Source organism: Monodelphis domestica, chromosome 6, assembly GCF_027887165.1.
Source record: "Monodelphis domestica isolate mMonDom1 chromosome 6, mMonDom1.pri, whole genome shotgun sequence".
In the NCBI taxonomy this organism is placed as follows: Eukaryota; Metazoa; Chordata; class Mammalia; order Didelphimorphia; family Didelphidae; genus Monodelphis; species Monodelphis domestica.
In genome coordinates, this window is record NC_077232.1 from 42301988 (window position 1) to 42328768 (window position 26781).

At 41.9% G+C, this 26781-nt stretch overlaps 2 protein-coding genes and 1 long non-coding RNA gene across 6 annotated transcripts in view; 2 read left to right on the top strand and 1 right to left on the bottom strand.

Annotated features, from left to right (window-relative positions):
* Positions 1 to 6010, bottom strand: part of CAPRIN1 (cell cycle associated protein 1) — a 56979-nt gene extending 50969 nt beyond the window's left edge. Inside the window, exons 1-2 of one of the 4 annotated variants that reach the window (XM_056801964.1) lie at positions 5763 to 6010; positions 4265 to 4513 (exon numbers count right to left, since the gene is read on the bottom strand). In XM_056801964.1, the coding sequence (XP_056657942.1) occupies positions 4265 to 4513 (249 nt within the window). In that variant the 5' untranslated portion in view covers positions 5763 to 6010. Of the gene's footprint in view, positions 1 to 4264; positions 4806 to 5051; positions 5347 to 5762 lie in introns of those variants that run through there. The other 3 variants (XM_007497254.3, XM_007497255.3, XM_001368699.5) reach the window with 3 other exon arrangements.
* Positions 4685 to 5882, top strand: LOC130455218 (uncharacterized). The gene is made up of 3 exons (XM_056803786.1): positions 4685 to 4718; positions 4786 to 5213; positions 5535 to 5882. The coding sequence occupies exons 1-3, from the start codon at positions 4685 to 4687 to the stop codon at positions 5880 to 5882; spliced, it is 810 nt and encodes a 269-aa protein (XP_056659764.1).
* Positions 6011 to 6067: 57 nt separating the features above from the next.
* Positions 6068 to 26781, top strand: part of LOC130454998 (uncharacterized) — a 36765-nt gene continuing 16051 nt past the window's right edge. The window contains exon 1 of the long non-coding RNA XR_008912758.1: positions 6068 to 26531. This is a non-coding gene — a long non-coding RNA (uncharacterized LOC130454998). The remainder of the gene's footprint in view (positions 26532 to 26781) is intronic.

Below are 26781 nucleotides of genomic sequence, written 5' to 3' on the forward strand. Positions count from 1 at the left end.
CCACTCTTCTGCCTTGGAACCAATACACAGTATTGATTCCAAGACAGAAAGTTTAAGGTTTTTTTTTTAAATGCATAAAAGATAAGAATCAAGTTCAGAAGGCATACAGAAAAATGGGGAAGTTTCGTTTGCTATCATTAAAATTTAGTATGTGCTTTAGTTTTTCAGTTTTATATATAATACCTTTTTGTTCTTTATATAATAAAAGGCTCGTTTGTTAAATTACTAAAAAGAAATTTTTTTAAAACCAACAGAACAGGGGGCACCTAGATGGCTCAGTAGATTGAGAGCCAGGCCCAGAGACAGGTCCTAGGTTCAAATCTGACCTCAGCTACTTCCTAGCTATGTGATCCTGGGCAAGTCACTTGACCCCCATTGCCAAGCCCTTACCACTCTTCTGTCTTGGAACCAATATGCCCCAGGGAGGGGGGGGCCAGAAGCTGGGAGGGGGGGGAGAAATAGTCTATTTCCTTTCGATTTTCCTTTTGCCTCTTTCATTTGGCAGGTCCAAATGTGAGGGCTTTTCTTTACTTCAGGAATAATTCACTTGTGTATTAAGTTTTTTAAATCCTTATAAATGCCAGAAATTATTGATTTCTATGACATTTTTAAGTCATAAGAAAGTTGATAGGAATCACTAAAAAAATCATCTTAATCATTGATCAGATGTGTGAAAGCACATTTCTGACATTAAAAAATGATCACTGTCAAATATTTCAGAAGAGATAACCTTGTCTACTTTAAAGAAGTCTGTATTAAAAGCTACTTTCCTATTTGCCAAGGTGAATGCAAAACATAAAGCTACCTTTCCCTCTGCAATGCAGTGAAAAACTATAGTAACTAAATAAATATACATGTAACAAATCAGACAAGGAGCAAACGATTTTAGCTCTTGGCTGCAAGGATTATATGATCCTGTGGTATAGCTACAAAGAAAAAGAAAAGCACAGTCACAATTTTATTCTATATCACCTCATACAGCAAGAGCCCCATAAAAATAATGCAGCAAGAAAAGTACATAGCACCCCACCACATTCTGGCCCAAGAAGGGCTACCTCACAGCTAACCTTTTCCCTCAGAAAACCATAGACTTCATTAATAGAAATATGTAATGAAATATGAAAATCAAAATCTATAATGTGAGGTGACTTTCAGGAAGGGTCTCATCTTAATTATAAAGCTGCCAGTTTCTGCTTTTTCCAGAAAGATAATAATAGTTAATAATTTATCTACTGTAGTCACTGCCAAGACCTCCCAAATTATAGTGGTGTGCATTATCCCCAAAACCAACACCAAACATTTTTTTTAAACCCATACCTTCCGCCTTGGAGTCAATATTGTGTATTGGCTCCAAGGCAGAAGAGTGGTATGGGTTAGGCAATGGGGGTTAAGTGCTTGCCCAGGATCACACAGCTGGGAAGTGTCTGAGGTCAGATTTGAACCTAGGACCTCCCATATGTAGGCTTGGCTCTCAATCCACTGAATTACCCAGCGGCCCCCAACACCAAACATTTTTAATTGTTACTTGCCCTGTTTACTTTTCCTCACCACTGAACCTGTCAGAACTTTAATATAACTTCCAGATTCAGTTAGGATACTTTTAACTTCATCTTTTACAAAGAGGTCTTTCACAGGTCAAATTATTATATCTTGTCTAAGAAATAAGCAACCTAGAGGGGGAAAAAAAATCTTTCATCTAACTAGGTGAACCTTTTATTGACCCAACTTTTTAATTTTCCTGAGACTAACCAGGGGATCTCTTTATTTATATATTTAAAAAAAAAAAAAGCAAGTTCACCATGGGAAGTAGTTATACAGGAACAAAGAGTTGACCAAAATGTAGGGGAAAGTTCTTGACCTCCACAGGGAAAAACTCCTTTACATGGAGTTTTAATAGTAAAAGTAAAAAGAATCTAAATTTTATAAAGTGCTTATCACTGGAGGTTTACTCTTTTTAAAAATACAAATAAGATTTTAATTTTATTTTATCTCACCAATTCTAATTCTGCACTGTAAACTGAGAGTTTAGAAAATTAACTATGTAAGAATATCTTTTTTAACCTCAGCCAGATCGTTTAGGTTTTATGTCCAATATGCTCAAAACTACTGGGTCATTTGCACACAGGGCTTATCTAGTTTTCGGGAAAGTATCTTAGGACATTCCATAATGACTTATTTATTTAATACTTAACAATAAAACAAATGCTTCCCCTATAACTAAAATCATTAAAAATTCACCTTTAATAACCATAACTCTTATTTGATTTTAAAAAGTTCACTGTACACATAATCTCAATCTTCAATGATTTATTAATAAGTGATACAGTATTTTCTACTAGTAATTTTTTCCAGTGTAATTTGTATCACCATACTTTTATTTTATGTAATCCAGACAAAAACAATATATCACCTGAGTAGGTTCCATGAGTGGTTATAGTTCAATGTGGCTCCCAAGCATTTGGATATCAAATAAAGTTTAAAAAAAAACTGCCACAGTGATTGCAAATTATAGAGGAATATGTATCACTTGCTACTAAACATGTTTCTAGGGGAATTTTTTAAAGTGCATTATATGTAAAAGAAATAATTATACCCCAATTTAAACTGAGCTTGGTTCAGATCATAACTAATTTTTCTTTTAAGTGGAATAGTTCTGTGTAGAGAACAAAAATCTGTATCTTTACTAGTGCAGAAATGTCACTAAACCTAGTATACAGAGGTCCTTAATAACAAATACACCTTACTCATAATGTTTTTTGTTTAGATTCTTCCTTACACTCTCTTATCTCTTGAATTCTCAAGCCTTAGATCAGGAGAAAGGGAATACAAAACTGTATACTACAAACAAATTCTAGACAAAAATGATTTGCCATGTAGTTTATAAGGTATTAAGGGGAAGGCAGTCAAGAGATTGGAGGGAGTAGAAGAATCCAATAGTCTACTAATCAACTTTTATTGCTTTTGATATTTCACTTTATATACTTCCTGTTACCAGTTATAATGGTATAACCAGATTTTCAATTGGAACTAAAAATATTTTGAAATACTTTAAAAGATGAAGAATGGCCTGGTGCATTAAATGTCACCTACAACCCCTCTAAGTTAGTGGTCCAGCTATTCTTTGAATTAGAATATATTCATTATAGGTGTTTCAAAATAACTGTTACTCTCCTTTGTCCAAAAGAAAATTAAAACTTAGCTTCAATAGATCTTCAATAGATCACCCTAGTTCAATCCAGTTTAATTAGAGATGAAAAAAAAAAGAAAGCCCATAGGCTTTGATTTGCTCAAGGTTATGTGATTAGCAGCCCTTAATGACTGCCACCCAAAAGGCACAATTGGAATATACCAAAATCCTTGACTCCAAAATAAAACTGAAACAAAGCACTTTAATGTTCTAAGTTTAATATGCAGAATTTGTATTGTCCTTATCTACCTCCCAATTAGATGATCAGTGTCTAAGGCCTGGAGAGAGAAACGGTTTAAGTGCAATTCTAAGAAGGTCTAACCACAGGGCCAGTGAATGGTTTCAAGGTACTATCAGCAAATAATTTTAGATTGGCAAGACTCAGTGAATGCTGAGAAGCCCTCAGAGCCCTCCTAGCTGTATGACTGTTTCCTCACCTGTAAAATGGGAATAAACGCTGTTCCCTCCCATTGCCACCCTGGCTTTAAACGGATATAAAAACTGTAAGTATCTCTCTCAAGCGTGCACTGGCCTAAAGGCCGCGTACAATCTGAGAGTAGCCGCCCCCCCCCCTCCCCAGGCCGCAGGTCCCATATAAGTCCCAGGCGGTCAGTTGGGCCTAGGACTGCGACAAGTGCCAGTCAGCCTCGGGTCCCCTATCCCCAGGGGTCCAGGGTCCAAAAGCAGACAGGAAACAAAAGGCTGAGCCGAGGCCCCCGGGGCACCCCCCAGCTGTGGGTGTGGCTCCTCCCTCCCACCCCTCCCCCGTCCTCTTTCGCTTTGTGCTCCCAATGCGGCGGCAGCTCCCTCCCTGGTGCTTTCCTCCCGGACCAGGCCGCCACCACCGCCGCCGCCATGTTCGTCTCCTTTCCCATGTGCCCCACCGGCCCCTCCCCCCACCCCCTCCAGCCCCGGGGGTCGCGGGCCTGGAAACAAAGGGGACCCGCAGGGGGGGGAGGGGGAAGTCGGGCCGCGGGCCCTAGCAGTTAGGGGGACCGGCCCCGGGGCCGAGGCGGCGACGGCGCGGCCGGTTGGGCCCCTCTCCCTCGCGTGTTCCCCGCCCCCCGCCCCGGGCACCTTTTTCTTCTCCAGGTTGCGGAGCTTCTTGTCGATCACGCCCAGGATCTGCTTCATGGCCTCGGTCTGCACCGAGCTGGTGCCGCCGCCGCTCGCGGCCTGCTGCTGCGACCCCGCCGCTGCCGCCGCGCCCGCGGGTCCCGAGGCACTGCCCGTCGCCGCCGCCGCCGACTCGGCCCCGGAGGAAGAGGAGCCCGGCGGCGGCCCAGACGCCTTGCCGCTGCTGGTGGTGTTGGTGGCCGAGGGCATCTTCGACACCGAGAGGGGCGAGAAGACGAGAGGGCCGGGTTAGGAGGGAGAGCGAGAGAGAGCGAGCGACCCGAGGGCGGACGGGGGCAGGCGCGGGACAAAACGCGACGCACCGGGCGGGCTGCCGAGCCCGCCCTACTGGGGGCGCGCGCGACGCTCGGGGGGTCGGAGATGCAGAGCGGGGGCGCGCGAGCCAAGGAGGGAGGTATCGCGGGGATGCGCGGACACGCGCGCACGCCAGGAGGGAGGCGCGCACTGGGCCCGATCTCTAGACCCTTCTCCCCACCCCCCACACACGAGCCTCTTCCCTCGGCCTCGGCCGCCCCGGGGCCCGCGGCTCGCGCCGGGGGCGGGGCCTCGTAGCGCCCGCCGCCAACGGCCGCCGAGCAACGGTCTCCGTCGAGGGCGGGCGGCCAGCCCTCCGCAGCCACCTCCGAGGCTGGCCAAGGGTGAACAGAGGGGACCAGGGGAAGGCGGCAGGCCGCCCCCAACCCCGGCCAAGGCCGCGGACCCCGCCGCCGCCCGGGACCTGGCTCACCGTGCGTGCGCGGAGGCCGCTAAGGATCCGGAACGGGGCAGCCGAGCGGGGGGGGGGAAGGTGGCGGTGTATGCCGGGCTGTATTGTACTGTCTGCCAGTGGGCTCAGGCCGCGCCGCGCCGCTCTGCCCCGTCCCTGCTGCTGCACCGAGAGCTGCCGCTAGTGAGGCAGAGGGAGGCGAGCGGGAGGGACTTAGCCAGCCCGGGGGGAGGGGAGCCCGGCGAGGGGAGGGGAGGGAGGCGGGAGGGAGGGAGGGAGGGAGGGGAGGGCGCCGACGAGCGCTGAGAGCCGGGGGCCTACGCCGCTCCGCGGCCTGCCCGTCGCGAACGCCTGCTCGTTCCCTTCCCCGCTGCCCGGGCCGTCTGGCCTGAGCCCCACCTCTGCTGCGCTCTTAGATTGGGAAAGTCAGTGGGGGCAGTGTGGTGGTGGGCGGCCGGACGAACAGCGATGCTTCGGGCCTTGGGGCCCCCGCGGGTCCTTCAGGCGAACTCGGAGACTGCCCGGTCAGGGACAATAGGTGGGGGGGGAGAAGAGGCCTGGGCCCATCCTTCATATGGAGGGGCGGGGCCGTGGAGGAGACTAGCGGCGCCCCCTCCCCCGCCCGCCTTCTCTGCCCCACCTACGCCCGGGGCCTGCATTGAAACGCTCCGCGTTGAAACCGGTCGGCTAGACTGCAGCCTGGACCAGACTCTTCCCCCATCCCCCTCCTACCCAGGTTTGGAGAGCTGCGGTACCCCGGTACCGGGAGGGTGCCAGATGACCAAGACCTGGCCCCAGGGAGAGGCGAGCCAGCTCGGAGGAGTGTCCGAAGTGGAGGGGCCACTCGGATAGACGGACCAGTTCCCTGGGGGTTTGGGAAAGCTAATTTAGGGAACCCCAGGGCTCCACCTGCCTTCCAGCAGTCCCAGTATGGGGAGACCTGTGTCCAAAACTGTCCCGCCTCGGTGGCTCCAACTGTCGAATCGGCTAGCACAATAGAATCTCTGTCGAGAAAAACCTGGCCTACAGCTGCAGAAATAAGGGAGATAAAAAAACTGAAGGGAAAGAAGCTTCCACGGAGGGGGGGAGGGGGAGAGGAGGGAGGGGTCCCTCTCTCACTCAGGGTTGGGTAGATACTGGAGATAGGGGGTTTGGGGAGCCTTGGACTGGGGACCCTCAATAGATGGGGGGGTTTGGGGAGCCTTGGACTGGGGACCCTCAATAGGGACTGGAAGCCAACCCTAACCTAATGGCAGCCCCTGCAGATATGGATGCAGGCAGCCATGGCTTTACACCAGGGCCTTGGGAAGATTGTTTTGACAGCTGTGGTCTAATGGGTTGAGTCTAAAAATTAGCCGGATCTCCAGTTGAGTGATGCAAGAATCCAAAGGAGAGATCCTAAGGACCAGGACCAGGAGAGGAAAAAAAAAAGGGGGGGGGGGGGATTTAACTGGTGTTCATAGGACAGCATCCACCATCTACCTATGGCTTTAGGGTATGGAGCCAGTTATTCCCAAAGGTTTCATAGAGGCACTGTGGCTTGACTAAATTCCAGGCACTCAAAAGATAATTTGGAAAAGTATATTCTTCTTGCCCTTTCAGGAGCTTGAGTGATCTCACTGAAAGGAGCAAGAGGTACATGAAATAATAGCAGATGGGCTGTGTGATTAAGTGCCAGGACTGACAATTACTATAGTTCAGAGCCCAGACTAGTGGGAGTCCTCTCAGAAGGTGGTAGAGGAGAAGTGGAACTTGAACTAGGCCCTAAAGTAGGATTTAGAAGCCCAGTAAGAGCACTGCTGATGGGGAGAACCAGAACAAAGGCAGGAAGTGAGCATAGGATGTTCAGGAGGACTCCATCCCCTAAAACAGGGTCTGATTTAACAAAACTCACAGGCATTCCTATGATGTCCAAGTCAGTAGTGGGAAACGCATGATCTAGGATGATTGAAAGGGATCTCACACTGAACCAGGAAGCAGGAAGAGGTGGGTTTGAATGTTCCCTGGAATATTATGTAACCCTGGACAAGTCACTTAATCTTCAACATTGATTTCATCTGTAAAATGGGGTTGATAGTAGTACAAAGTTTTTTTCAGGATCAAATGAAATGATGGAAAGTGTTTAACAAAACTTAATATGCCAGAGAAGTATTCACTATTTGATATTCAGGTGGAGGAAACCCTAGAGCTGTATTGACAAACCTATGGCACCTGTGCCAGAAGGGGCTGCTACCCTCTCCCTATGCTCCTGAGGACATTTTTCACATGCCCTTCCCCTTTGGTCAACAGCCTATTAGTAACTCCTCCTCTGTCTGGGGTAAGCTCACGTGACAGGAAGGCTCAATTTTGGGCAGTGGATCTCTAAAAGGTTTACCATTGCTGCCCTATAAGTCTAGTCCATCTTCATTTTCCAGAAGAGAAAACATGAAGCAGAATTGCAAAAAACTTTCAAGGCCAGGTTGTTTGGAATCTGATCTTTATAGGAAATACAAAGGCTATTTAGCAACATTTTTAACAGATTGTGAGATGAGCTAAAAAGAGACTTCTGATAGCAGCCTGTAGAATGAATTTTGAGATTGTGGCAGGAAGACTAGTAAAGAGGCTATTGTTATAATCTAGGTATGAGAAGAAGGATCAGGATCTGGTGGTAACCTCAAAGAGAAAAGTCTTTACTACACATTTTCTTTAGTAGTTGCCCTAAAGGATAACAAAAAAGTGTTTTGTTTTTTTTTAGGGAGGTGTCCTGAGAGAATTCTGGAAGTTCCCTAGGATGATCTCTAGGCCAGTGATGGCGAACCATTTATAGAGATGAAGTACCAGGCCCTGCCCTCGCCCTCCCTCCATGACTGTTGTGTCCCACCCCCCTCTCATCCTCCACCACTCCCCCTTCCTCCTGACATGCCTACTGGGCAGGGGAGGGAGCATGTAATGAGAATTGTGTGTGGAGAGGTAGAGGAAAGTGGCCCCAGCACTCTGCTCCACTCTAGCTTCATTCTCATCCAGCTAGGTGACATGCTGTGAGCTATGCTTCCCTTAAACCTTGCTCCTCTCCAACCCCACCACAGGAATCACCTTCACCACAGACTCAGTAGGTTGCTATCTGCACCAAACCCTCACATAGCCACCTCGCCTCCCCTACCACCCTGCACCTCACCCCAGATAATGGAGGGTATAAGTGTTCCCATTGGGTTGCCAGGCAGAGGGGCAGGTAAAATGAGGAATTGCCTCAGATACATGGAGAGGGGGAGTGGAACAACTCCACCCCGAGTCCCTCTGACTTTCTAGTAAACTGGTAGGAGATACAGGCATGCCCACAGAGCAGGCTCTGTGTGCCATCAGTTTACTATCATGGCTCTAGGCCAATTCATTCTCCACAACATTAACATTATTTGCAAGGAGAAAAACGTCCTTAGTGCTTGACACATAGTAGGCACTTAATGTTTATGGGTATATCCATGTCTGTTTACCTACTTCCAAGAAGCCGCCTAATGTCCTCATTTTATGAAAAAGCTTTGCTTTCTGGGATATTATTGGAGGAATTTTCATGTATATGTCCTACCAAGATCACGAGGTACAAAGGAAGATTAGAATTATAAAAATATTTAGGTACTTCAAGGATCCATGGTTTCACCAATAGGCATATGTCCTCCCCTGAGGTAGATCACAACCATGATGTCTTGTAATTGCTATGGCCAAAAATACTGACCATCTGATGACCAACATTCTGGTAAACTTTTCTAAACCTGTCATTCTCTAATGGCACATTTTACAAACTGAAGTCGGGTCTACATTGGAAGCCTTCCTAGTTTGATAGCATGTGCCCTTTGAGAATCTAAATCTTCCCCCCACAATGAAAATTCAGACTAGAACCTTAATGAAACAAAGAACTCGGTTCAAATCCAACCTCTGACATTACTTACTTTGCCTCAAACAAGTCACTTAATTTCAAGAGCCTCTATAAAGTGAGAATATTGGTTAGACTGCCTCTGAAGTCCTTTCCAGCTATTGGTCCAGGATCTTGCAATATTGTTCTCTTATTTATCTTTTTATACTTCTCTTGAATTTTGTATTTGGATATCAGTTTTTCTGTTTAGAGCTGATCTTCAAGAATGCTTAGAAATCTATTTTAAACAACCATATTTTCCCCTTTAAGAACATAGTCAGTTTTAATGGATACCTAGGTGATTCTTGTTTATAAACCCAGTTCCCTTTGTCTTCCTGAATATCATCTTCCAAGCCTTCTGATCCTTCAACGTAGAAGCTGCCAGATCTTGTATAATCCTGACTGGGGCTCCATGATTTTTTAATTGTTTCTATATGTTTGCAATATTTTCTCATTGACCTAGGAGCTCTATAACATTCTTCAGAGTTGTCATTTGGGGATTTATTACAAGAGGTGATCTGTGAATTCTTTTCATTTCTATTTTAAACTGTAATTCAAGAATATCTGGGCAGTTTTATTTGATAATTTCTTGTAATATGTCTAGCCTTTTTCTTTGATCACAACATTTAGGTAGTCCAAAAATTCTTAGAGTGTCTCCTGGATCTGTTTTTTATGTCAATTCATTTTTTTAATGAGATACCTCATTTTCTATTTTTTCCATTCTTTTCATTTTTTGTCGCTTGATGTCTCAAAGTCATTAGCTTCTATTTGCCCAATTCTGATTTTTAAAGACTGATTTTCTTCAATGACCTTTGCATTTGATCCATTCTACTTTTTATGAAACTTCAGATTTTTTAACTTTTTACAGTAGGTGAATTCTGTTTTTTTTTTTAGGAACTCTTCTTTGAATTTTCCTACAATCCTTTATTCTGTAGATACTGATATAAAATATATTTAGAATACTTACCAGCATTTTTCTTAATTTTTACATTCCATGGCTCCATGATAGTATCAGTAATATTGTTGTTCCTATGTTAAAAAATTAGGATAACCATAGCTCACATTTAATTCTATATAGTTCACAAATGTTTTCCCAAAAACTCACTGCAGTAGGCCAAAGTTGATACACTCATTTTGTAGAAGATAACCAAGGCTCAGAGAAATCAAGTGGTTTGCTCAGTCACACAACCATCAGAATCACACAGGCCAACTCAATGCTGTCACATGATAAATATATTTAAAAGTTCTTAACTTATAATACTATACCTCATCAATTTTATTCCTTTGTACCTTGTGACCTTGGTAGGAAATATACATGAAAATTTCTCTACCCTTTTCCTAATAGAATCCCAAAAAGCAAAGCCTTTTTCATAAAACCTGCTTGCCTCATTACTTTTCTACAGAAAGTAACTGGAGGCAAAGTTCAGTTGCCAGTCCTTTGTGGAGTTTCTACCCTTCTTGAACCAGTCAAAAGACTTTGCCTTCAGGATTTGTTTTGGGAGCTTTGCCAAAAAGTTCCAGATCACCATATTTATGATGGATCCGATAAAATCTTAAGACTATATAACTTCAAGACCTAGTTTATGGTATTCTAGCATTGACTTATGAGAAGGCATAAGCTAGCATAAAATAAGCATATATCCATTTCTCTTCCCATTGCTTCAGTCTCTTTAGAGACTTGTATAAGTAGATAATATAGCCATAACCAACATTTCAATAGTAATGTAAAATTTACAGATCACTTTACATGCATTATCTCATATGCCTATCACAATAATAGGTATAGATATTAGATAAGTATAGGATATCAGTAGCCCCAATTGGGGAGAAAAACTCAGAGACTACATATCATTTACCTCAGGCCACACAGTCAGAAGGCAGTTCTGTTTGGTGGTGGTGGTTGGTTCAGGTTTGTTTGGGGTTTTTTTGCCTTTGTATCTCCAATACTTTGGATGCTTAAATGTTCTAGCAATTGTTGAATGGAATTAGATATGTTTATGGATTAGATGAAAACCTATTGCTGGTTGAATAGTCAGGAAGCATCTCTGGGACTCTTATTGTTGAAGAACCAGTCTAGTTAAATAACTGATCCCACAAATCCCTGGCAGGGCAGAGCTTGGTGTTACACAGTAGCTTCTACAAGAATCCTTATGTTACAATTATAACTTATATTGACATCTGCTGTTAGTAACACTTTCCAGGTTCTTTGTTGCCTCTTCAGTGTCATCTTTGGGTCCCTACTACTAAGTGGTCTAGTGAGATGGGTCTCCAAATCTTTATGGGAAAAGATCTGTTTTTATCTGAATATGGCAATCCTAATTTGATCTGTTGTGGGCCCAGAGAACCCAGATGAAAGAGTATGTTCCTGAATTAGCTAAATATTACCACTCTTTCATTTTAGCACTGGAAGCTTGGCATAAGTGTGGCCCTAAAAACTGTGTTTTAAAGCTACAAAATTCCTAAATCTCTTTAGTATTTATTTTTAGTCAATACTGTGTATTGGCTCTAAGGCAGAAGAATGGTAAGGGCTAGGCAATGGGGGTCAAGTGACTTGCCCAGGGTCACACAGCTGGGAAGTGGATGAAGCCACATTTGAACCTAGGACCTCCCATATCTAGGCTTGGCTCTCAATCCACTCAGCTACCCAGCTGCCCCCTCTTTAGTAATTTTTAATGGCCTTGGAAAGAAGGAAATAAGCCTTTATTAAGAGCCCACTATATATGCCAGGGATAGTAGTAGACATTTTACAAATACCCCACTTGGTCCTTGCAACATACTTGGGTGATGGGTATTATCTCGATTTTACAGATAAGAAAACTGAGAGCTAATGTGTGTCAGGTCCCAGGTTCTAGCCACTGTGCCACCAAACTGCCTCTATCCGACTTTTGGGTAGATTAAAAAACATTTTTTTGAGCTCCAATGGGAGCTCAAGCCAATGACAAAAGAGACATCCCAAACCCTCAGGGTCAAGATACCCTCAAACCTCATAGTACATATGTATGTACCTTGCCTAGCTCTGGGAGTGAGCCAGAGCTAACCTGCGACAGCTTTAATACAAAGTAACACATGAAAAGCATTGTAAAGAGATCATACAAAACAAAATGCTATGTGAAGTTAGAGGGGAAAGGTTGGGTGAAGGTCATTGTCAAATTGGGATCAGGAATCAAAATTTCATGGAGGAGTACCAGTTTCAGCCTGAGTGGGAGACCCTCAGGGGAATGACAGTCCACTTCAGGTGGGAGATAACTCTTTGAGGTGACTCTTTGGCACAGTAGGTAGTGCATCAGTCTTGAAAGCAGAACGTCCCGACAGGACAAGAGTCACTTGACTTCAGATTGGGTTTATCTCCCACCTGAAGTGGATTGTCATTCCTCCGAGGGTCTCCCACTTGAGCTGAAATTGGGATTCCCTTCAGGGTAGATTCCCATGGGAAAAGGGAACAACTATAAGCTTTGGGGTCTCCAACCTACAAGCTAGTCCTTAAAATTGGGGTTCATCAGATCTCACTAGATCACAAGTTTGGCATTCCTAGATTCCATGCTGACAATTCCTTCACTAAATTTGTATTCATTGTAAAAAAGAACGATATCCATATCCAGAGAAGAACTGTGGGAGTAGAAACACAGAAGAAAAACATATCAATCACATGGTTTGATGGGGATAGGATTGAGAATTCTGACTTTAAATGACCACTATTGCAAATATTAATAATATGGAAATGGGTTTTGAACAATGATACATGTATAACCCAGTGGAATTGCTCACCAGCTCCAGGATGGGGGGAGGGATAGAACATGAATCATGGAAACATGGAAAAATACTTTTTTAAAAATTTGTGTTCAGTTGTCATCCTGGCATGGAAGTAGTAACCCAGGGTTATCAATGGCTAAACTAAGAGTACAAGCCCTTGTCTACCAAACTGTCTTCCAAGCCAGGCTTAGAAATGTACTCCAGGCCCATTTTCTAAGCCTATCTTAGCCCAGGAGGAACCAAATAGGTTGGCTACAGGGTGATAAACTTTTTGGCCATGTTCTCTCTGGATGGCATTAAAATCTGTGCAGTGACCTACACTCTCGGTAGATTTCCCTATGTGCTTCCTCCCTCCACCCCCCATTATTAACAAAGCTTTTCAGGCCAGTTGTGTTATAATAACACTGAAGTGATACTGACCAAAATGTAGAAATGGCCTGCTTTTTGAAGTGTGAAAGACCTAAAATGTGCTGGTCAGCCTCAGCCTTACAAAGAAAGGAAATTGTCAAGAACCTGACTAGTTTTGGGAACAGCCAGCTTTTGGGTGTCATTCGTGTCCAGCCTAATAGAAATCCGAGTTTCTTTTCTATGTTTCAAGAGTACCTCATACGTGCCCTTCATTTTAGTTAAAAAATGAGCTCGTCAGTATCCTTGGCCTGCTATTCTCAATTTGATCATCACAGATTTCTCATTTAAATAATTTAAAGATCTTGAATGGATGGTATCTTTTATTCAGCATGATGTGAAACACTTTACAAACTGATTATCAAACTATTGCTCAGAGCCCCTAATTATCTGACTTCTTGCCAACTGAAGCATAATCTCATTCTCTCTGTTGGTAATGCATATTCCATAATGCCTCTTTCCCACTGATGGGAAATTTGTATAGTAGTTAGCAATTTCCCTTGCAATGCTACTCTCCATAACAGTGGTTGCAAAGATATTTAGGACAGAGAAGAAGAGTAAAGAATACTGTCTCTACTTGATGGTAGTTCACTGAAATTTGGGTATGTTGGAAATAGTTCCACAAGTGGTCAGACCTTGAATTAATTTCTCAATTAAGAGTGTTCATCTGCCCAGCTCCATCCTATATTAGTGGTTTACTATTTAAGTATTTACATCTTTTTCCTTATCTTTGAGTTCTAAGAACTTCATCTAAAGGTCTACTAAATTGTTCAACTGAAAGTGGGAAGGGTTATGGAAAGAAATAGATCCTGAATCCATTTTTCTTGTGTTGCTATTCCACTATCTTAAATTAGTAAAGGAATGTACAAGCTATCTGGATGACCTCTGGAGTCATGTCCAACTCTAAATCTAAAATCCTCTGACCTATCAATACCTCTAATATTTAGATTTATAGGCGGGGAATACTGGGAAGATTTCCTAGGTAAGGCAGAATGATTCTGGGTAGAGTGGATAGAATAAGTTTTGCACCCTAACTACAGAGGCAGGAAGGAAAATGTGGAGAGTATCCATATAAAAGACAAACAGAGCAGCCTAAGAGAGGAAGGAAGAATGACGACTGGGGGAGGGTGGGATAAGGTCCTGGTGAGACAAGAAGGTTCATTTGAAAAGATTGGCACATAAAGGAAAAATAGAAAAGAATAAAGGACTTCAAGATTTTTTAAAAATTCTATTGTCTCCTAATTTTTCCTAGCCAGGAAGGTAAGTAGGTCGCCTGTGTAGAACACGTAGGCTTCCTGTGCTGTGTTTGCATGTACTTCTAGTACAGAAGCCCCTACTCTGAATACTGAGAATACAAAGACAAAATATCATCCTGTTCCCAAGGAGCTTACCTTCTGTTAGGGGAAAACATATATATTTTTTTTAAACCCTTACCTTCCATCTTGGAGTCAATACTGTGTATTGGCTCCAAAGCAGAAGAGTGGTAAGGGCTAGGCAATGGGGGTCAAGTGACTTGCCCAGGGTCACACAGCTAGGAAGTGTCTGAGGCCAGATTTGAACCTAGGACCTCCCATCTCTAGGCCTGGTTCTCAATCCACTGAGCTACCCAGCTGCCCTGAAAACAGATATTTTTATATGTATAGACTAACATGTAAACTACTTGAACATGAGAAATGCTTAACCCATGAAATTCAGAGGAATGTATTTATACATTTAAGGATTATTTAATCTCCATAAAACTTTTTTCATCGGGATAAAAGGTTAGCCTAGATCTGTGTTTGTGAAGATGTGGCAGGTGTGCCCCAGTGTGCTAGAAAGGACTGCTCCATTCCCCCTCTCCACCAGGCAGGAGGATGTTTTTTGCATACCCCACCCCTCCACCCAGGTACCCAATGCAAGCACTTCTTTCCTAAATTGTTTGGGGTAATTTGGAGGGCCTCACAGATAGTCTGAAGGTGCAGTTTGGGCACTGGATCTCTATAAGTGTCATGATAGGTGGCCTAGATGTCCAGAGGCCAGTTTGTACAAATTCAGGAGGGTCTTTTTCAGCCATGGAATTTGGAGTGTTACTTTGTGCAGTGGTTTCCTGACTTTCATTAACAATTGGTAAAGAAACAGTTGACTAAGTCCTTTCTCTGCCCCTAATTGATCCCCCTATACATAAAGGAGTTGGACTAGATGACTTCTAGGATCTTTTCCAGATTTTAATATTCTATCATTTGATGATTGAATGTCCTAATAGCCAAAAAGTTTTGGAAAAACTTGGCAATAGATACAAAAAATACTTTATTAAATGATTTTCGTTACTGCTCAGTTATTTTCGATCATATCCAATTCTTTATGACCCCATTTGGGGTTTTCTTGGCAAAGATACTGGAGAGGTTTGCATTTTCCAGTTCATTTAACATATGAGGAAACTGAGGCAAACAGAACGACTTGCCCAGGGTCACATAGCTTGCATTTGTCTATAGCTGGTTTTGAACTAAGGAAGATGCTCTACTTGACTCAAGACCCAGTACTATCCATTATGCCCACCTAGATGTCATTTATGACTTGAAAATGAAGAGCACCTGTGATTTCATCTGTATGAGGACCTCTCAGTGAGGAAAATCACCCATGCAGATAAGGCAGCTAAACTGTAATTAGGGAGTCTTAGAGAGTTGCCCAGGGGCACTTGTCTGTGGTCACTAAGTAAATATATGTCAGAGGCAAGACTGAAGCTCAAGTCTTCTTGACTCGAGTTAACCCTTTCTCCTTTATGCCACATGGCTTCTACAAAGAAACACTATCTAGTAATTTCAAGGTTAGGCTTGCAGCCTATTCCTGAACTGATAGCTGGATAGTATACCTGGACCATATTTATTCTTTCTTGGCCACATAGTGGATGAGGAAGGAGGGCTAGAATCTAGTGTAGGCTCTGGATGAATGTCTTAATTTATTGGGATAAGCATTATCATTCATCTGGGCATCAGGGCTCCTCCCTTACCTTCTAAGTGATGTTGGGCAAATTATTTAATCTCCATAAATCTCACTCTCGCATCTGGAAAATAAGGGGTTAGCTTCGATCCACAGCCTCAAACCAAAAAGAACATGCTGAAGGAGGCTGCTCCCTTTCCCCTCTCCATGTGCACCTGGGGACATTTCTCACATGACTGGCACCTCTGCCCAGCAGCCCAATGGAAGTGCTTTTTCCATCCCCTGTCTGGGGTGAAGTGGGGCTCACATACTGTGTGAGGGTTACAGTTTTGCCTTCAGTCTCTAGAAGGTTCACCATTACTGGCTTGGATGGTCCAGAGGCCCCTATGTACAAGTTCAGTAGGATCTCCCTTTTTTTTTCAGCCATGAAATTTTCAGTGTTCCTTTTGTGGGGTGCAGTGGTTTCTTTCAGAAAGTGGCCCATTGTAGTCCAGTTGTAGTTATTTAAAAAAACAAACAACCTTCCATCTTGGATTAGTTCTGGGGCAGAAGAGTAGTAAAAGCTAGGCAAATGGGCTTAAGTGACTTGCCAAGGGTTATATAGCTAGGAAATATGAGTGCAAATTTGAACCCCAGGACTTCCCATCTCTAAGCCTAGCTCTCAATCCACTGAGCTACCTAGCTGCCCTCTTGTAGTTGTTTTTTAAAAATTAAACATCATAATCCTTTTTAGAAGAATCTAATATCTAGAATTATTTGGAAAGTTAAAAATTTTTAATGGCAAATTTTTAAGTTGTATTAAGGTAATTGGGAAAAGGGTGAAATAGTAAATATGAAGGCAGAAATAATTTATTTGAATAAATCTTTCAAAAGTCTTAAAGTGCTGTTTAGTAAGATTTTGGAAATTACTGTGATTGTTTTGTTTTGCTGAGAGGATAGTTATTTTCTTTTTTTGTCAAAATAATAAAAAGCAAATTCTTATTTTAAAAAATGTCAGAATCTGCCAGGTCCTGGGTTTGTCATCTTTGTTTAGAAACAGGTCTCAGAAAATATGCAAAATTTCCTCATCCTAATTAAGGAAATGGGACTTACCTGTTATAGGTGTCAACCTTGAAAAACACGGAACCACAAAAGTAATTGGAATGAACAAGTCTTTAATCAGGACAAGGGAGACAGAGTTTGTATGGTCACCACACAGAGCCAAGCTCTGGGACTCTGGGAACAATGTCTCCTGGAAAATGCACCATGCATGGAAATGGCCATCATGGGAATTTCCAATGAACTGAAGAACTTGTGGTCCTATATACCCTTTAGGAAATAAAGGAAGGACAACTGATTGGCTTACATGGAGGCTAAGGAAAGAGACTTTACAACCTGGGAGATTCTATCCAAAGTGCTTAATGGGTGCTTGATGACTTTTTGTTCAATCTGGGACAAAGGTCACTCTGGGAGTTCCTGGAAGGCAAGATCCCAAGGGACAAAGGTAAATTTGGGGGTTCTATAAAATAACATTGCCCTTGGGAAAGCTATGTTGTCAATTAGTGGTTCCAAAAGGGAGCTACCTTTATGACTAAAAGTTGGAGGATCTCCTTTTTGAGAACTGGCACTATTTTGGAGAATAGGGATTCTTTGGAGAACTGGGAATCCTTGAACTAAAAAAAAATTTTTTTTAATAACTATTTCAAATAGAATTTATTTCCTTTGTAATTTTCTGCAAAATTTACATTTGTAAGGGACAGCTGGGTAGCTCAGTGGATTGAGAACCAGTCCTAGAGACATTCAAATCTGGCCTCAGCCACTTCTTAGCTGGGCAAGTCACTTGACCCCCATTGCCTAGCCCTTACCACTCTTCTGCCTTGGAGCCAATACACAGTACTGGCTCCAAGACAGAAGGTAAGGGTTGTTGTTTTTAATTTACATTTAAGAACATTACTCAGAGAAGTAGGGAACAGGCTTCAATCAGACTACCAGAGGGGTCCATGAGCATGAGGCAAAAAAAAAAAAAGATTTAAGAAGTTCTGTCCTAGAAATGTAAAGGAAGTTGTTTTTAGGTGCCAAGTAGAAAGAAGGAGCCCAGAATTTAATCCTGAGGTTTTCCTCTATAGCATGGAAGCTTGGGCATGATTTCTGACCACAGGTCCTACCTATAGACTAAAGGCATACATCAGAGCATTTGTCTTTTTAAGATTTCATGTGTTTTTTTGTTACAAATTGATTACCTGCTTTTACCTAGAGATTGTTCTCTACCTGACCTTTGTCTCTAGCTTCTTGTCCTTGGAAGCCAGAATAACATTGAATTACATTCACCTCACTAAAATAGCTTTCTTCACCAAATTTTTTGGGTTCTTTCCCCATTAGCTTATGGAACTTCCACCTCCTTTTCTCCCCATGGAAAATCTACATTCTTCCTCTTTGGATGGGGCCAGTCCCTTTTTGCCATCTGAATATTGAAACACTTTTATTTTTGTATTTTTAAATTTTATTTAATTAATTTAGAATATTTTCCCATGGTTACACGATTCATGTTCTTTCCCTTCCCATATCCCTCCTCCCTTCCTTGGCTAATGAACAGTTCCACTAGGTTATACAAGTATCATTGTTCAAAACCTATTTCCATATTATTAATATTTGCAATAGAGTGATCAATTAAAGTCAACATCACGAATCATATACCCATTGAACCATGTGATCAATCATATGTTTTTCTTCTGAAATTGTCCTGGATCATAGCATTGCAATTAGTAGAGAAGTCCATTGCAGTTGATTGTGCCACAGTATATCAGTCTCTGTGAACAATGTTCTCCTGGTTATGCTTCTTTCACTCTGCATCAGTTCCTACAGGTCTTTCCAGTTCTCATAGAAATCCTCCAGTTCATCATTCCTTTCAGCATAAGAGTATTCCATCACTATCAGATACCACAATTTGTTCAGCCATTCCTCAATTGAGGGATACTTCCCCCACCCCCAATTTTCCAGTTGTTTGCCACCACAAAGAGCACAGCTATAAATATTTTTGTACAAGTATTTTTCCCTGATTATCTCTTTGGGGTACAAACCCAGCAGTGGTATGGCTATATCAAAGGGCAGGCAGTCTTTTAAAACCCTGTAGGCATAGTTCCAAATTGCCTTCCAGAATGATTGGATCAATTCACAACTCCACCAGCAATGCATTAATGTCCCAATTTTGCCAAATTCCCTCCAACATTTATTACTTCCCTTTGCTGTCATATTGGCCAATCTGCTAGGTGTGAGGTAGTACCTCAGTATTGTTTTGATTTGCATTTCTCTACTGTAAAGATTAAAATTTAGGGGAGATGGAGAGACTGAGGCAGGTAGAAATTAGTTTCTCTCTGCAAGGAGTATTATATTTTTTAGAGGTTTATTAAAGGTTAAAGATTAAAGAATATACAAGTAAGAAACATGTGCCTAGGCCAGAGGCCTAGACAAAATAACCTCACATCACGCAAGAGACCGCCTGCTCCAAAACGGAAGTCCAAAAAGAGCCGAGAGAGAGAGAGAGAGAGAGAGAGAGAGAGAGAGAGAGAGAGAGAGAGAGAGAGAGAGAGAGAGAGAGAGAAAGGGGAGAGAAGGGAATAGGGCTTAAATACCCCTTCTGTTTAGGCTGGGCCAAAAGGCCCAAGCCCTTAGATAGCTGAGGCAAAGAAAAGAGATCAGTCCCTATCACTCACGTGACCAAAATGGAGAAACAGTCTCAGGGGCCTCCACCTCCAGCTTTCTTCAGAGCAAACTCCTCAAAGCACCACCACTCAGAGCAAAAACCTCTCCAACCAACCAACCGCTCAGTCCTCAGACCCCTCTCTCTTTAAGGAAACCATCCAAGTTCCCTCCCCTCAGTTCTCACATCTACCAATCACTGTCCATGTCTTCCCTGTGCCAATGGTGGCTCTAGCTTAACCCAGGACCGCCCAGAGGTCTGGTGGCTTTGCACATGTCTGTTGAAGGTCATATTCTCAAATAATTAAATCTTGATCCTTTGCTGCAGCCCTTCCTAAATCCTGTTAGGACCGAGTGGGGTGGAAATTGTATTTTCCAAGAGCTGGTTCTGTCATTCCAAGTATCTCTATTGTATCAATTCTAAAATCAATCATGACTCAAAGAAATTCCTGTTCTATGCTTAAGCATAGGTCAAAGCCCTTTCCATTGTTCAGCAAAAGGTTTCTGTCCTAAAGTAATCTTAAGTAGGGAGGAGGAGGAACCTCCCATGCCAGTGGGGTTCACATTCCAATAGAGTTCCCACTATCAATAGGAAATTTTTCAAGTATGAAATTTCCCAATGGTGAAATTTCCAACATTTATAAGTCTAAGAAATTTTAAGGTTTACACTACCAGAGATTTAGAACACTTTTTCATATACTCATTGATAGTTTTGATTTCTTTATCTGAAAACTGCCTGTTTATCAATTGGGGAATGGCTTTTTTTTGTACAATTGATTTAGCTCCTTATAATTTTGAGAAATTAGACCTTTGTCAGAGGTTTTGGTTATAAAGATTTTTTTCCCCAATTTGTTGTTTCTCTTATAATTTTGGTCACACTCGTTTTGTTTGTATAAAACCTTGGTTTTGTACCTTGCTTGGTCTTAAATCTTTCTTTTCCATAGTTCTGACAGGTATACTATTCTATGTTCACCTAATTTACTTATAATTTCCTTGTTTATATTTAAGTCATTTACTCATTCTGAATTTATCTTGGAATAGGGTGTGTGAGATGTTGATCTAAACATAATCTCTCCCATACTGTTTTCTAATTTTCCCAGCAGTTTTTGTCAAAAAATGGGTTGTCCCAAAAGCTGGAATCTTTGCGTTTATTGAACACTAACTTACTACTATCATTTACCCCAAGTCTGTTCCATTGATCCTCCCTTCTGTCTCTTTGAAAAAGTATTTCAAAAAAGAGAAACAATACTGAAAACTTCTTTTATGGAACCCTCAAATTTAAACTTTGTCCCTTAGGAACTTTCCTTGAAGGAACTTCCAGACAGACCCTTGTCCCTGACTGAACAATGGACCATTAAGCATCCATTAAGTACCCTGAATAGGAGAGATAGAGATACTCAAACCTCAAGTATCCTTTTTTGTCTTCTTAGCCTCTCAGGCTACTCCCTGGTACCTCAGCCTCTGGCTGCAACCTCTTTCCCAAGCTTCCTTGTAACCAATCAGTGTGTATGTTCCCTTCTTTCATTCCCCAGAGTTCTTTAGTTCATTGGGAAATCCCTTTTCAAGGTGTATTTTCCTCGACAGTGTTCATAGAGTCCCAGAGTTTGCCTCTGTGTGATATCTTTTGAATGACTATGTGGTGACTGGTAGAAAGCATTGTCTCCCTCATCCTGATTAAAGACTTGTTCTAACTACTTTAGTGTTTCTGTGTTTTTCAAAGTTGACATTACAAAAGAATATGAGCTACAGAAACAAAGTTTACCAATTCAAAGACATAGCTGAAAGGCTGAGAATAATGACCATTCTGACACAAGTCATTGGGAATTCCACCATCTTGGAACCCAACCATGACTATATAACTGGTTAAAAAAAAAACAAAAAACCTCTAAACAAAAAAATAACCCACTAAGCAGTTAGGAAAGGGATTGCTATAAAACCCAGGAACCTGAAACCTGAGATTGAATTGTATGTAAAATTACAGTTAGGTTATTGATTGCTGAATTTGCTAATCTAGTTCTGGCTGGCTGGCAACCTTCATTCAGCTGCTAAGGTTACAGCTAACACTGGACTAGGAGTGGGTGGGGTGGATGGCAATGGAAACTGACACCAGCTCTCAAAGCTAGACTTCCCAACTCGAAAACCCATTGGCATGAAACCATTTGGAGCAATGGCTGACTGCCCAGGACCAAGTCAATAGCCTGAGGCATCACTTTAAAATACAATAACTGAGTCAGCAAGAAAAGATCAAGTTACTTTCCATGTACTCAGTTTAAGAAGGAGGTTAAAAAAAAAAACCAAACTCTAGTATTTAGTCCAGCCAGGCATAATCCTTTCCTGGGCATCTTTATCTTAAGATTATTACTACATGAAGTGATATCTTGGTCTCACCCTTCTGGAGGCCCAGAGAATTTTTTAAAGGAAAGTTAAGACTCTTTAAATTCAATTCAACTCAATTCAGATCAATTATGGAACATCCACAATATATTGGGGATTTTGATATGCAGCTGAGAAAGATAAATAGGTCAGGGTACCTGCCCTCAAGGCATTTGTAGGCTAGTAGGGAATATCATGTAAATCCATAACTATTTGTCCATGTATTTATTTTTAAGCCTTTACCTTCTGTCTTGGTGTTGTCAACTTGGATCAAGCAAGAGACAGGTCCTTAAATAATTGGCTGCCACACAGAGCTAAATGCTAAATACTATACAGTGTCAAACCCTGGGGGCCTCTGGGGACAGAATCTGAGAGGATTACAGAGCTAGATGGTTCTCCAAAGAATAATAGAATATAGGGATCTTATATACCTTTTGGGGAATTAAGCACAGCAAACATATACTGACAGGTTGTAAGCAGGATTGGGAAAGAGACTGTAGCCAGATTTTGGGGTATCAGGAAGGATAATTTCTATGGAGAAAAAGACCAAAATACAGAAGTAACAGCAGAGAGTGACAAATAAGTAAATATATCCAAATTTTCCCCCAAAAATGAAAATTGGTCACAAGCTCTTGAGGAACTCAAAAAGGAGTTCAAGAACCTAGTAAGAAAAATGGGAGGAAAAGTGGGGAAAAGAAATGAAAGTCATTCAAAAAGAAAATAATAGCTTAAAAAATTTCCCACATGGAAAAAAAAGGCACAGAAATCAAATGAAGTAATAAGCAAACTGGAGACCAGAATTGATCTGCTGGAAGTCATGAAAAGCAGGATAGACCAAACCAAAAAGGGAAATCAAAAGGTCATAGCTGAAAATCAGCCTTTAAAGTCTAGAATTGGGCAAGTAGAAGCTAATGATGTCATGAAATAGCAAGAAGTAATAAAGCAAAATCAAAAGAATGAAAAAATAGAAGGAAACCTGAAATATCTCATTGAAAAGACAACAGACCTAGAAAACAGATCCAGGAGAGGCAATATAAGAATTATTGATCTAACAGAAAATCTAGAACAAAATAAAAACCTTGACATCATATTACAAGAAATTATCCAAGAAAACTGCCCAGATATTCTTGAACAAAAAGGCAAAATAAACATTTAAAGAATCCATAGATCACTGCCTAATCAGCATGAGGGAGACAATGCTCTTATAGGCAACCACACAGAATCATATACACACCATCACACAGAACCACCCAGTTCCACTATCTCCAGCAAAAAGACCAAGAATGGGAATTTCTATCAAACTAAAGAACTTGAGGTTATATCTATATCTTATGAAGTATAAGCAAAGAGAAACAATTGGCTAGTTGGTTACTTAGGGGTTTAGGAAAGAGGTTGTAGCCAAAGGCTAGGATACCTGAGAGCTAGCCCAAATACAATAAGAGAAACTTAGAAGAAAAAAAGGGTACTTAAGACTTGAGTCTATCCACCATTCCTTTTCAGGGTGCTCAGAGGGTACTTGATAGACTATTAATCAGTCTGGGACAAGGGTCAATCAGGGAGTTTCTTCAAAGCAAGTTTTCATGGGATAAGGGTAAATTTGGGGTTTCAGGCTAATTGGTGTGATGGGTGTGAGTTTTAATAGGCTTATTTAACCCCAGTGAAATTCTTTGTGTTTTGGTTCACATCTTCCTCTGAGTTTCTTTTCTAGCACTAACTTGAGGTGTTCCAGTGACCCTGCACTCTTTTTTTCCCCTTTTTTCTTAGCATCAGTTCTAAAACAGAAAATTGGTAAGGACTTGCCAGTTGGGGTTCAGTGTCTGGGTCACATTTGAACCCAGGATCTCCAACTCTAGCCTAGCTCTCTATCCATTGTGACTCTGTGTTTGGGAAAGTTCTACCAGTGAAGTGCAAGCCCTGACAAGGTGCTATTGTTGTGGGGTTCAGAGTATGAACACCTGGGGTTTGGGAAGGATACCTTTCGCAAGAATGCAAGACTTCAAAACAGCTTAAAAGTAAAGAGAGAGGTTTATTAGTAATGTTAAATTTTTGGGGCCAGCAAGACAGTATGAGTGGAACAGCCTGGGGGGTTGCTTCCAGAACGCCTCAATTCTGGGGGTTTTATATTCTTCTGCAGCATCTAGGACATGACTCTGGAGCAAGGGGTTGGGGGGGGCAGGTTAGCCTGAGGGCATGGGGGTAGTTCTCATGATTTGTAGGATGAATGAATGTCCATCTAAATTCAATGGAGCAATCAAAGGAGGTTAATCTCCAAGGCAAGGTGTTTTGGGTTGGGAGTCACAAGGGCCTAGGGGAGCAGAGGAATTTCCCTGATAATAGTTTGCCTGAGTTTCTGGGGTACAATGCCCATGCCACTATCAAATTTAATTAGGAGTCAGACAGTGTATTGTAGGCCCCTCATTTAAGATCCAGACCTTACACCTAGAGATGGGAGGTCCTAAGTTCAAATCTGGCTTCAGATGCTTCCCAGCTGTGTGACCCTGGGCAATTCACTTAACCCCCATTGCCTAGCCCTTACCACTCTTCTGCCTTGGAACCAATACTCAGTATTGATTCCAAGATGGAAGGTAGGGGTTTAAAAAAAAAGATATAGACCTTAAAGAAGCTTTATCTCAGAAGACTAGGTCACAATCATCAAATACAAACATTGGAGTCCGATGATATGAATTCAAATCCTGATTTGACTACTTGCTAACAATGTGAACTCAGGTAAATAAATCTTCCTGTGGGGGCTTAAGTTCCTGAATGAACAAAATATTTATTAGGTACTTATGTTGTGCCAAGCACTGAGGATACAAATAGGAAAGTTGGAAAGGTCCTGTGGTTCCTCAAAGGAAGTAGCAAAACAGACAGTAATGCCTCTTTTTGAGTGTCATTTCCACTGATAAAATTTGAGTTTTGGTATTGAACCATTTGACAGTGCCAAGGATCCTGGTGACAAGAATTTTCTTTTCTGGCTTCAATAGCTGTGGCTTTAGCATCCAAAAGGAATAGTTACTAGACTATATCTCCATAAAGATTACTTCCCAGGATGATGACTTGTAAAATTTAAAATTAAATCTTAATAATAAAAACATTATATTTTAAGGAATTTATTAGTGATCATTAGAAATAAAGGAATAAAGAAAAAAAAGAAAGAAAGACCATGTGCCCATGGCTGATCAGTCTGTTGAAAATCCCACTCACCACTGTCGTGTCAAGATGCCAAAGAGAGTGGAATCTTCCACATCCCTGCCTAATATCCCCTGTCTACAGGAAGTATGTAATGACAGGAAATCAGTGGACTCCCAGAAAATGTAGTTCTTTTTAGGATAACAGATTTTCAATTAGACATCACCCCCTGAGATCTGTGAAAGACTGGTATCTGCAATGAATCTTGTAAATATAACCAACTTTTAAATTACAATAATTTGGGGATAAAAGGAAAAGAGAACAAAACCAATGATTGATCTAGTCCTTTTTTCTCTCTTACAGTATGGCAACTTCCTGTAGTCTTGGCTGCAAATGGGCAAGTGAAATATTACTGTATTTTGTCCTTGTGGTATTTGTGGGATAGAAATTACTTTAATTGGACCCTAATATAAGGGCCTATTATGAATTTATTCTTGTTTACTCAAAACATAGGTTTTTGATATTTTTATTCTTATTTTGAATTTTTTCTTTCTCCCAAAAGTTAAATTTTTCTTCCATTTGCTTTTCTTTTATGTTTTGTTTTTGATAATTCATTCAGATACCCCATAACTCAACCATGTATCCTGAGCTAAACTGGGTGTTAAAATCCTTGTTCTTCCAGGAAAGAAGCTTGCTAACCTCTAAAGTCCAGAGAATGAATTGTTTGCAGAAAAATGCCTGCAAAACCTACACTACATCAAAAAGATCCAGAATGAACTTTGGGGTGTGGTTGACTGAATTGAAGGTTGATTGAACATTTATTTTGAATGTATATTCTTATACCAAAGGAGACTGCCCCCTAGTTGGTTTTTGTCAATGTGCCCAGCAAAACATTGGTTTTGCTATCTCTCTCTTTGATTTCCCTCTCATCTCTAACGATTGTAGTTTCCTCTTAGAAGGTGAAATTTTGTATGCACCTGTAGTTAGAAGATTTTAGAGGTACAAGATCAGTTGGGAGTCTAGTCTCCCAATCATCATCAGGGGTCATTATGAAATTGAGATTAACTCCATCCTACTTATTCTATAGAATTTTAGCCACCAGGAATGTAGACACCCCCACTTAAGGATTAAGTGTCCGGGAGGAAGGTCTATGAGCCATGTGTACTAGCAAGTGAGAAATCAGAAACAACTGGCTAACCCCCTAGGCAGTCCAAAGCCAAGTTTAACAGTAGTAGTCACAGGAAGTGACTCAAAGAACTGCCTTTAAATTTTGCGGAACACTTCCTATGAGGAGGTCTTCACCTTGGAACTTGACCGTGGAGGAGCTCGGGCTTGAGATCTCAGACTGCTTCGCTTTGGGCTGCCACCTGGTAAGTGAAAAGACTGACTCCCTTTCCTTGGCTTTTTCTGGAGGCAACAGCCTCTAGAGAGACCCATCATCTTGGGGCTCCTTTTCCCTTGGCTTTCTGGAGTCACTAGCCTCTGGAGGCCTCAGGCTGCCCTGTTAAATTTAATCCTTTGCCCACCCCCCCCCCCTTGCTGGGGCTTTTCAATTCCCAGGGCAGGCACCTCTCTCTCTCTCTCTCTCTCTCTCTCTCTCTCTCTCTCTCTCTCTCTCTC